This window comes from Verticillium dahliae, genomic scaffold (genome assembly GCF_000150675.1).
Source record: "Verticillium dahliae VdLs.17 supercont1.3 genomic scaffold, whole genome shotgun sequence".
In the NCBI taxonomy this organism is placed as follows: Eukaryota; Fungi; Ascomycota; class Sordariomycetes; order Glomerellales; family Plectosphaerellaceae; genus Verticillium; species Verticillium dahliae.
Window position 1 is genome coordinate 602040 of NW_009276940.1, and position 11045 is coordinate 613084.

The following is an 11045-nucleotide window of genomic DNA, read 5'->3' on the forward strand; positions in this document are numbered from 1 at the left end:
GGCCCAGATGATCGTAAGCTTCAAGCTCGAGACGGACCCCGCCATCCTCGTCCACAAGGCCCGCTACAGCCTCGACCGCTACCAGCACCATCTCGTCATCGGGAACCTGCTGTCGACGCGCAAGTGGGAGGTCGTCTTTGTGAGCCCCGGCCGTCCGGACCACTGGGTGCGCGTGCCGAGCGCCGCGCGCGAGGCCGCGAGCCACCGCCGCGATGCGGGCGCCGCGGCAGCAGGTCGGCAGGGGCCGACACAGGCGCAGGCGCAGGCGCAAGGGGATGAGCATGTCGATGAGAAGCCCATGGACCCGGCGTGGCTGCCCGATGGCGAGCCCGAGGTCGAGATTGAAAGCCTCATCATCCCGGCGGTCGAGGCGTTGCATCGGGAGCACATCAAGGCAAGCGCGGCTAGCAAATAGACATGGACGGCCGTATGGGCTGTGGACAGGTGATTCGTCAGATCATTGGCGTCACGGGTGTGATGGAAAAGACGCAGTCGGGTGTTTGTGGGTAGCGGCCGTGGCCACGACTCTGGCATCAATGCAGCGAGGGACCTCTTGATGGGTTGGCCTTGGAGGTGTCCATGTCGGGATAAGAGCCTATACAACAGACTTGACACTGGGGTCCTGTTGGAGATTGTGGATGAATTAAAAGAGTCACCAAGTTGATGCTCCATTTTGCCGTTGAGAGGATTTAGTGCTGCACGACTTTCCCGGTGCTTGCAAAGATGCAAACATCAGACGAAAATAAACAAACGTGACAGTACCACGCAACGAAGAGTCCGGACACTTTGAAAAGTTTTGATACACAGCATTCGTCATCAAAGTACAATCACCAACTATGCATGTCATTCCAGAAGAAAAGTCTATTTACTATCCTCTCACCGCGCGTCCGACAGCGACGCAGCGCTTCTACGGCTTCATGTTCGTGGGCGCTAACCGCCAGGCCCGCATGGGTAAGGACTGCAGGTGCAGCACGCGGGGGCGGATGTACAGGACAAAGGTCAGCAGGCCGAGGGCGACACAGATGACGTTGACGATGTAGTAGCCGTCCTGGACCATGGCGCAGGTGCCGCCGCCGTTGACGCAGCGCTCCTTGTCAGCCTGCAGCGAGCAGGAGAAGGGGCTCGTGACGACGGGGCCCTTGAGGGCATCGAGGTCCGGGGCGTTGCCGGGTGGCAGGTCGCCACGGTGAAGTAGTCGACGAGGCGGAGGACGAAGAAGCGGGGGAACGTGCCGCCGAGGTTGCACACCCTGTAGACAAGTTAGCGTAATGAACGGAGATCAAGGCAGATGAGGCGGGGATGTGACGAGGCGGGGATGTGACGAGGCAGGGCATAGACAAGCAGAGGATAGACGAGGCAGACGTACGTGGCCAGCAGAGTCATGTAGGTGCCGCCAATGGCGGGGTCGGAGACGCGTGCGTGGAAGGCCGAGACGGCGACAAACATGACCGTGTTGGTAAAGGTGGACCAGATGTGCTCGGCAATGACCACGAGCATGTACCAGCCCGTGACACCGCCGGCGGGAAAGATGGCGACGGTGATCTGGGCGAGCACCGCGGCAGCGAGACGGCCGACAAAGGCCCAGCACCAGAGGCGCATGGGCGTGTATCTCTGTGACCAGTTACCGGCGTAGTAGCCGAGGACAATCTCAAAGGGAAAGTCAATGAGGACGGTCAGGGCCATATTCTCCTGCCCGAAGCCCTTGTCAATCAGCTTGAGATTGGTGACGGCGTCGTTGGCCTGGAAGCCAATCTTGGCGATGAGGTGGACGACGATGATGGTCTGAATGTTCTTCAGCTTGAGGACGCCCCACATGATCTGGTAGACGTCCCAGATGCCGTCCTCGTTGCGCGTCTTCTCCTCGCGCTTGAAGAGAGCGAGACCGATCGTGATGGCGAGGTAGGCCCAGCCCCAGAAGGTGAGGTAGCCGCTGAGAGACATGAGACCGGTGTCGAGGGGGGTGCTGCGGAAGTAGCGGTTGGCAAAGTCCTTGGAGTTGAAGGCGAGGAAGACGGTGTAGGACATGAAGTGCCCGGCCGTGAGGCCGACAGTCTGGGCGGTCGAGGCGTAGGAGACGTTGCCGGGGGTGAGAAGGGTCAGGGCCCAACCGTCGACGGCGATGTCCTGGGTGGCGCACATGAGCACGAGAAAGAACCACCAGCCGGTGAAGGTCCAGACGGTGGGACCGCCGGGCTTGCCCGTCGTGGCCATCATGTTCTCGACGGTCGATCCGAGCCAGAGCATGCCGATGCCCGACAGCATCTGGATGGGCAGGATCCAGCTCTTTCGCCTGCCAAAGCTCGGGCTCCACACGGCATCGACGATGGGGCTCCAAAAGAGCTTGAGGGAGTACGGGTACGAGGCGAGACTGAAGATCCCGATTTCGCTGTAGGACATGTGGTCCTTCATGAGGAAGGGGACAGAACCGCCGGCAAGACCCATTGGGATGCCCTGCAGGAAATATAGGAGGACCAGGAGCAGGAAGTTCTTCTGGTCCTGGATGGGGAGCTCGAAGAAGCCATGGTCGTTCGCCGTCGGCGTCTTGGGGACGGGCTCGTCGAGGGTGAAGGTGTCGCGCGACATGAGGTTTGCCGTGACCGAGTCGGAGCCGGGCGTCGTGGCTTTGCGGCGGAATTCAACATTGTTCTGGTTCATGGTGGTGGTAGAGGAGGCGGCGGCGGCGGCGTTACCGTTGCCCTTGCCGTTGGAGGTGGCAGTCGTCGAGACGGAGAGCTCGGGTGGCCTTTTGTCTTTGGGCGATTTGTTTCGGCGGGTGCGGACGCTCATTTGATCTGTAGAAGCTCGCGTTCAGATGCTGGGCCAGTCAGGTCGAAGAGCTCGAGGCTCGGCTTGGCAAGGGAGGGGTATGGCTTGTCGGTCTTGTCGCAAATGGGCTTGAGGGGGTCGAGCCAAGGGGAGACGGCGTCTAGAAGGGACGTGTAATTATCGGGACTGGGGCGTCCTCGAGCTGAAGAGTTGCGCGGGAGGGTGGGAAGTTGGGGTCGGCGATGGGATTTCTTCGGAGATGCTTGGTGGGGATGACTGGTGTGGTGGTGTTTGCTCGAGAACCTAGGTGCTCAACGCGGCGCCGAGTGACGGATGTCGTAGCAGAGGGTACAGCAAGATGATGGAAATGAACCCAAAAGTGTGGAGCAAAGCAAGATGGGACGGGAAGTTCGATAGTGCAGATCCCAAAGATGTTGTAAGATGGTGTCGCTCGTGACTGTTGGATGGCTTGGCGTGAGTCGCAACCGTGGCCTTTCAGGAACGGAGCGCCAGTGGCGAGGGCAAAGGAGTGAAAGGTCCCGTCCGGCGCGCTAGGATACAAGAGGGAATGAAAAGAGGACGAGATGGGGAAATGGAGGAGTATCAGAACGTAGTGTCGACAGCCATGACAAGTGAAGCCCGAGCAGCGAAATGATTCCAATACCCACGACCAGAAACAGGCGAAAGGTGGCGAGTCTGCTGGGCGATGGATGGGAAAAGGAACGTGGAAGAAGCTTTTGAGCTGTGAAGACAAACGCTGCCCGCACTTGGCCAGCTGCCTCCCAGGTAAGTACCACCTAAAGTGGTACCTACCCAGGCGCCTTCGTAGGTACAGGTATAAGGTAAGCATGGGTATGAGGTACCTTGGGCACAGGGGTGGGTACAGGTACAGGTACAGGTACAGTACAGCGCTGCGGGCCAACGGCCACCGTGCGCCAATGCAGACCCCTGGAGCGATGCCCCTTTGGGCGCGCCTTTACCCTTTCCTGTCTATTGATAAGATGGAGGGGACATGGCGTTTCTGGGGAAGGTCGACAAGCATCACGCCAACTTCGGTTCAAACATCCGAGACGACGCGTCGTCTATCGCCGTCCTCCCATCTTTCAGCCCCCCCTCTTCATCCGCCATCCTTCGTCAGCTTCTTTTTCTTCAGAGTCGTGTCATTCATCATGGCCGCACCGTCCGAAGATGAGACCAGCAAAGGCCTGGAGGCTGAAATCAACACACTTCAAGAGCAAGGTAAGCTGCATGTCTTCATCAACCCTCCAATCACGCCATCAGCGCGACTGACAGACGTCTCTTCCCAGTCGCGTCATTGAAGAAACAGGTCAAAACGCAAGCAACAAATCTCGTCATCTCCGATACAATTCGCCAACTGCTTCAAGATGGCAGCGACACAACCCCCTTGGTCCTGCGTGAGAAGCTGCTAGCGCGCTCCGATGCCCAAGCCGCCCACGACCAGCAATCGCTCTACCGCATGGGCGCCGCCGTGACGACCTTTAGGATGCGCGACCCGGACCCCAACGCCGTAGACAACGGCAAGGTGCTTGGTCTTCGCTTCGAGATCATGTCCAAGGCGCGTTTCCTGCGCCCCTACTACGTCCTCCTCCACCGTCCCTATCCCGACTCGCGACACCTGCGCGTCCACAGACACACCATCCCGCCGTGCATCCCGCTGAGCGGCCTCGCGGCGCGCCATCTTCCCACCCCGAGCCCCGCCGACGCCGACGCCCCAACGACACAGGACCTGTCGCGCTTCGCCCGCACCCTGCGCCGCGAGATCGTCAGGTACCACAACCGCGCCGCCGTCATCGGCGATCTCGGCCGAGCTGCCGCCGCCCGTCTCGACAGCGCCTCGGCGACCCCCGACGCCGATCTGAGCACGGCCCTCGTCGATGTCCGTGCCGCTGACGCCCAGGCGAAGCAGGCCGAGCTCGCCTGGGCCGACGGCCGCACCGGTCGCCTCGTCATGGACGACGACGGCCAGCTTGACAAGCTGGTCGTGTTCCGCGGCGAGACGCGCGACAGGGAGACGATGCGCGCGTTGAGGGGAGACTGCCGACGCGTCGAGGATATTGCAAAGCGCATGAACGAGGGGATCCACGAGCCGGCTTGATGAGGAAGGGGAATAAAGGATCGAAAGGAAATGATGCTGCATTGATTCAACGCAGACGTCACATGCGACGACGGCTGCGGCTGACTCGGCAACCACTACGCCTGAGACAGCGACAACGGCGGAGGACAGTCCGTCCGCCTCCATTTTCGCAGCCATGACTCGGCTGGATGCGAAACATCGGACGACTCTGCGACGACAGCTTGTAGTGAATACAGGGCTTGCACTGCAATACCGGTGGCAACACGGGAGCCGGTTGCCGGATGCTTGTCAGCGCGCGTCCTTACCGGTGGTGACTGGGTTCTTGCCAAGTTGGTGGACGGTTCACTTCGGATTGCCCTCTGCGTCACCTGGCCAGTGGATTTGGACCAACGATCAAGCTCTGCAGCCTAGCGAACGGCCATTAGAATCTTGCGTGGAAAGATGGATGGATGGCTGAGCTTGCATAGGCGAGACACTAGCCATGTGATGTTCGATGGCAATCCGGAAAACCCTTGTTGCATCACCAGCGTGTAGGACCAATTCAACACACACATACACAACCTTTTACTTCCGATGGATCTACCCATCCCTTGTTTGTCCCTTTCTACGCGGCGTGTCACCGCGACCCAAAAACTGTCTCGGCACCGGAAAGTGGGTGTGAGCAAGACCAGAGGCAGTCGTGCTTCCCAGCTTCAAGAGGAAAGCACGAGGATGGGTTCATCAGCTACGGTGGGGGGGCATACAACAAACTAATAGGCTCCCCCCTGATACTCCCCTCTCAGTATGACAGATTAATCTCAAGTCAGACACATTGCGTAGGACACGAAATTTACCCTAAGATCAACGCTTCCAAATCGCCGCGTCCGCGTGCCAATCGACTCATGCGTAACACGATAGCCAGGGCCACGGGTCCGGCGGGGCCATTGTCACGTTCGCACAATGTATCACGGAGCGAAACGATACGGAACAAAGCGTGGATGGTAACAGCCAGATGTGTGTATTCATACAGATATGCCCAGAACGGGTTACGTAACATTAAAATCCCATTTCCCTGTTGACAGGCACCAGCGTCGCTCTATTGCAGACCTGGGCTTTGTCTCGGGTGGCCATCTCATCTCATGTCGTCTCATCGCATGACGGTAGCGCGCCGCCTCACAGGCTCGGCGCTCAATGCATCGGTAGAGCCTCACCCAAAAAAAAAAAAAAAAAAAAAAAAAAGGTTGCATGGGGCGAAGGCCTGGATAGCAGGCTTCCCTCAACCTTTTGCATGGAAGAAAAAGTGACAGTCCTGGAAATGGCCTTGTTTCTTTACGAACAAGGGACTGCAGGCTACGCGATCCCCATTTAAAGGAAGGCGGCAGCAACGGCGGCTGCGAGCACGGCACCACCGACGCGAACGTTGGCAGCGCCAGCCGTGGGGACGGGCTCGAGACCCTCGGTGGCAGAGGGGATGGGACGCGTGACGGTGCCAATGGACGTGGGAGGGGGCGCGGGGACGGGGATGGGCTCCGACTCGACGGGGGGCTCCTCAACCGGGGCGCTGGGAGCGGGAGGCTCCTCGTAGCCGGGCTGGGTCTCGACAGGGGGCTCCTCGACGGGGGGCTCAGGCTCGTGAACCGGCTGCGTCTCGACGGGAGGCTCGGGCTCGTGGACGGGCTGCGTCTCAACAGGAGGCTCGGGCGCCGGGACGGGGTATGTCTCGACGGGAGGCTCAGGCTCGTGGACAGGCTGGGTCTCGACGGGGGGCTCGGGCGTTGGGACGGGGTGCGTCTCGACAGGGGGCTCAGGGTACGGCTGCTCAGGCTCCTCGGGCTTCTCGGGCGTGGGCTCGGGAGCGACGGGCACCGGGCAGATAGTGGTGGTCTGGGGGATGGTGACGGTGGTGTACTGGGTCTTGCCGCCGCCGCCGTAGCAGTCCTTGTCACCGCAGTCGATAACGGTCGAGATGTGGGTGGCAGTGATGGTGCTGGTGGTCCACTTGTAGTCATCCTCGTGGTGGTCCTTGCCGGGGTGGACCCAGTGCCAGTCATCATCCTCCTTCTTGTCGCAGTCGTCGATGACGACGTCATGGTGAGGAGGGTGGTAGATGGGGAGGTAGCCATCGGGGGGAGCGTAGCCGGGGCCAACCTCCTTGCCGCCGTCATCCTTGGGGCCCTTGATGCCGTCAGGGAACTTCCACTCTCCGTGCCAGGTAGCCTGAGCGGTGGCGGCGAGGCCGGCGGCAGCGATGGTGGAGGAGAAACGCATCTTGATGTGTATGTGTTTGTGTTTGTGTTTGGCGGTTGGTGTGGTTGGTGGTATTAGTGAGGGGTTAGGGATGAGTGAGGTTGTATTATATGTCCAACGAGTGACAACAAGAGCGAATGAATTGGGTATCAAAGACACTGAAGAGAGGAGAGAAGGGAAGAGAAACGTGAGAAACGGGTGGGAGGTGTCCTTTTTCAGTGATTCTTGCTCTCGGCATATGCGGTGAAAAGGGGAGAGGGAGGGGAGGACGGCATGAGGTTGTGGGCTGAGCGATGGTGGGTTGGGAAACAGGGAATGACCCTCTCAGCCAGTCACGACTTTCCGCAGCATGTTGCCGGGATGCTGGTCCATCGATCACCACAGACAGCGTATATGCATGTTTCTTCGCGGACCAGCCGCAGCTTGCAGCCCGTAGCCCGGACACCAGGCAGTACGACAAGGAAGCAGGCAGCGTGATGGCTGCATCGGTGTAAGCCAGGCAGGCCCATTGGCGGGATACAACAGGTTGCCCAGGTGTCGAGGACCAGGGCCAGGGGTGCGAAGGCGAAGAGACGAGCACGACGGCCTTCACTGCGGCTGCGTCACGGTGGGAAGCATGGATGGCGCCTTGGAGGGCTGCTGGGGAAGAGGGGGCCAGACCTGCTGGGCAAGCTGGGCTGCTTGGATGGATGTCGCGCTTGGCTGGATGGATGTTGCGCTGAGCCAGAGGGACGGGCGAGTCGATCGCGTCCAGTCGCATGGCTGTGGACGCGCCGCTGGCACACCTGTAGATCAGCGGGGAGAGGGGCTCCCCCCTTGCTCGCATCGCCGAACCAGATGCCCCGGATCGCCTCTTGCGCGATCTTGGCTGCTATCCGGACCTGGCAGGTTCTTGGCCCGCCCTCGCCGACCTGCCCAACCCGTCCTAGGGATGCCGGTACCTGCGTTGTGACGCAAGAGTGGCGTCGTCCGAAAGGTTCTCTGAAACACAGGGGCTCGCCGCGTGTGAACATCTTAATATCGAGTCGCTCCGCGATGCTACCCATCAAGCAAGGAAATCGACCGCTTTAGCGCTGCATCTGGACTGCGGGGGGGAGGGTAAAGCCCATGGTGATGGCCGGGAAAAGTGAGGTGTTGACAGGCCAGGCTGTGGATTTGGTCGGCCGCGCCATCGTGCATGTTCTCATGTTGGCCGCGTCTTGCTCAGGGCAAGAAAAGGAATGAGGAGCCCGGGCCTCTTGACCAGGGAGGGTGTGCATCGCATGACGGCCATCACGGCTGTGCGCTGAAGGTGCGACGACAGGAAAAAAGAATAGCGAGACTGAATTTTGAGCACTGCCCAACAAACGGAGGCCGAAGGTACCACACCACCAGGTCATCCGTGGCATTGGGTGCAATTGTCCAGAAAATCCCCTTTCATGCAAGCGGCGATGTAACCTGGGTCAGTGTGTCGGTAGGACAGTGGATGCGATTTGCTCTCCAAATCGAAATCGACATCGAAATCGACATCGAAAATTAGACGTTTTTCCTTGGCCTGTTATGTTGCGCGTACGTGGTCTTGGAAGGAAAATAATGATGACACTCGGTGATGACACTCGGGTCCAAGAGGCGAGGGAGATCAACATGTCCAGATTTAGTCCAACTCTGAACCGAAACTTTGTGCGGGAAGAGACTTGGCATAATGTAAGTTTGCGGGTCGCTCGATGATCACGTCCCATGTTTGCGTCTTTTCGGAGACGAGCTGCCGCATCTGTCGAGAAAGTCATTCGCCCAGAACCATCATACCATGTTGACGTTGCCAGATGATGTCGCGACCGAGCAGAATACGTCCCTCCGTCCGAAACCCCAGCACACACACCCACTTCCTGGCAAAGCAAGCTAGACCGACAAGACAGATGCCGTCTCGTTTTCTTGACACCACAACACCCACCACTTGGCGGCGGCAAATGAGATGAACATGGCCGGCCAATACGACAAGCTCTTCACGCTCGGGGCGTCTGTGAGCGCGGTTGGGGGCTGAATGCAAGCGAGCTTTGATCTTCATGCCAACAACCTCTGCATTGATCCTGACGCCATGAGATATTGAGAAGGAGGCATTGTCATACGACCAGAAGAAAGTACGACTGGACTCTTAGAGACACGATCCAGAAGTGACATGCGAGTAGCCGCCTCACAATCTGGCGTTGGGAGTGGCCACGAAGGTTAAGACGCCGCTGTGTCACCGGCCGCACGCATGTCGTCGTGTGCCACAATCCGAGGGGCTGGCTGGCTCTTCCCCCTGAACTGACTGAAGACAGGAAACGCTGGCTGGCTGGCTGGCCATGGAGAACGCAAGAGGCTGCCAGAGAAGCTCCGGTTACACAGCCGTGCTCCTGTTGTGATTGGATCTGGCGACAGTGCCATGGGGGGCACACACCCGTTGCAGAAGCTCCCCAGCTTTGTTCACCAGTCAAGGGGCTTCCTCGTCTGCTGGGGTCCTGCGTTGGCAGCAGCTCTGTCCTGTGCGGCCAGACGTTCCTCCTCACCGACATCGGCAAAGACGGCGCGGTCGATGCCCCATCGCGCGACTGCAGCCTCAACGACCTCGGTCCACTTGACAATCAGCGGGTGCGCGTCAGCGACGTCAGCAAACAGAATGTCGTCCTCTCCCGCCCGGCCCTTCTCCTGGGTTCCGTCGGCTTTCGTCTTCGCCGCCACCTCGTAGTTCCACGTGCCGTCCGTGTTCCAGTAGTCGGGTCCGAAAAGCTTCTCAACCTGGAGCTCGTGCCGCGCCTCCTCGACACTGCGGGCAGCCGCCTCGGCCAAGCTGGCGTCGTCGTGGCCCGCGAGCGCGTGCGCGACGCCCTCGAGGAGACCGATGATCTGGCCGGCCTGGGACCCGATGGCGGCGCCCAGGCTGTAGCCCTCGTCAAAGCCGGCCTGGATGCTGTGGGCCTTGGCCGCCGTGACGCCCTCGCGGTAGCCGGCGGTCGTGTGCTCGGCCTGCAGGCGGGGCATGTCCGATGGGTGATGCGCGGCCGCTGCGGACGACGAGGGAGCGCCGCGCGTCTGCGTCGTGGGGGATGCCGGCGCGGAGCCCCAGACGTCGTCAAACGTGTCGCCCTCGCCTGCGCCCTCGTCGCCTTGGTCTGGGATGTGGATGTGCTGGGGCATGTCGTTGACGAACGGCTCCATGTCAGTGAGGTTGTCGATGGGTTGAATGTGCATTCTGATGGCTGGCAAGGCGACCTTGTCCCACCTGTATGAGAATTAGAAGCTTCAAGACGACAACAAGGTCTCACGCAAACAGACAGACGCTACCGCAGGTCGTCGATGAGGGGTCGAAAGAAGGCTGGATGAAGTGGGTTTCGACTCACGGTTTTCGCCCCGTCTGCCGCCCGCCGCTTCCGTCAGTGGTATGACCGTTCGCTGAGGGCAGTCCCACACCGTTTTCGTGACGTTTGACACGGCCAGTCCGCACCGTCATCACGACCCCTATCTTACAAGGTAGGTACCTCGGTTAGGGCTCAAGATCCAGCTTTGAAGACAGAGCAGAGTCAGTCTATGGTGAATTTGTCTTTCGTATATGCATCTTTTGCTTCTCGCGAGCCGTCTCTCCTGGCTCTTCTCATGTAAACATACAGTGCCCACAGTTTATGCTCATCATCATCATGCGACAGACATCCATGCTTGCTGCTCCTCCTTGGTAACCAACACGAGCTGCCCAGAAACCCTTCCTCCTCTACAGCTCCTTCTTCTCCTTCGGCACCTTGGCCTTGACCGACCCCGGTGGCGTCTTCAGGCCAGAAAACACAGCGACGGCAACGACAGTGATGCCGGCAGCGCCCATGCCGTACGCCACCTCGCGGCCGGCCCACCAGTAGACGCTCGTGAAGAAAATAGGGACAAAACCACGACTTAGCTGGCCCGAAATGGATTTAAAGTAAAGCTGATGCCCGCTCAAATCAACAGGCCTTGA

General features: G+C 59.7%; 5 protein-coding genes across 5 annotated transcripts; 2 read left to right on the forward strand and 3 right to left on the reverse strand.

The window, feature by feature from the left end:
* Nucleotides 1-7: 7 nt before the first annotated feature.
* VDAG_01812 (uncharacterized protein) lies at nt 8-415 on the forward strand (the record flags this gene model as incomplete). The annotated part of the gene is made up of 1 exon (XM_009657841.1): nt 8-415. One exon carries the CDS (start codon nt 8-10, stop codon nt 413-415), a length of 408 nt encoding a protein of 135 aa, XP_009656136.1.
* A 492-nt stretch (nt 416-907) lies between these two features.
* On the reverse strand, nt 908-2787 carry VDAG_01813 (acetyl-coenzyme A transporter 1; the record flags this gene model as incomplete). The annotated part of the gene is made up of 2 exons (XM_009657842.1): nt 908-1249; nt 1339-2787. 2 exons carry the CDS (start codon nt 2785-2787, stop codon nt 908-910), a joined length of 1791 nt encoding a protein of 596 aa, XP_009656137.1.
* Nucleotides 2788-3935: 1148 nt separating this feature from the next.
* Nucleotides 3936-4882, forward strand: VDAG_01814 (uncharacterized protein; the record flags this gene model as incomplete). Its single annotated transcript, XM_009657843.1, has 2 exons — nt 3936-4005; nt 4074-4882. The coding sequence occupies 2 exons, from the start codon at nt 3936-3938 to the stop codon at nt 4880-4882; spliced, it is 879 nt and encodes a 292-aa protein (XP_009656138.1).
* A 1323-nt stretch (nt 4883-6205) lies between these two features.
* VDAG_01815 (uncharacterized protein) lies at nt 6206-7108 on the reverse strand (the record flags this gene model as incomplete). The annotated part of the gene is made up of 1 exon (XM_009657844.1): nt 6206-7108. One exon carries the CDS (start codon nt 7106-7108, stop codon nt 6206-6208), a length of 903 nt encoding a protein of 300 aa, XP_009656139.1.
* A 2421-nt stretch (nt 7109-9529) lies between these two features.
* VDAG_01816 (uncharacterized protein) lies at nt 9530-10916 on the reverse strand (the record flags this gene model as incomplete). The annotated part of the gene is made up of 2 exons (XM_009657845.1): nt 9530-10325; nt 10813-10916. 2 exons carry the CDS (start codon nt 10914-10916, stop codon nt 9530-9532), a joined length of 900 nt encoding a protein of 299 aa, XP_009656140.1.
* Nucleotides 10917-11045: the final 129 nt, after the last annotated feature.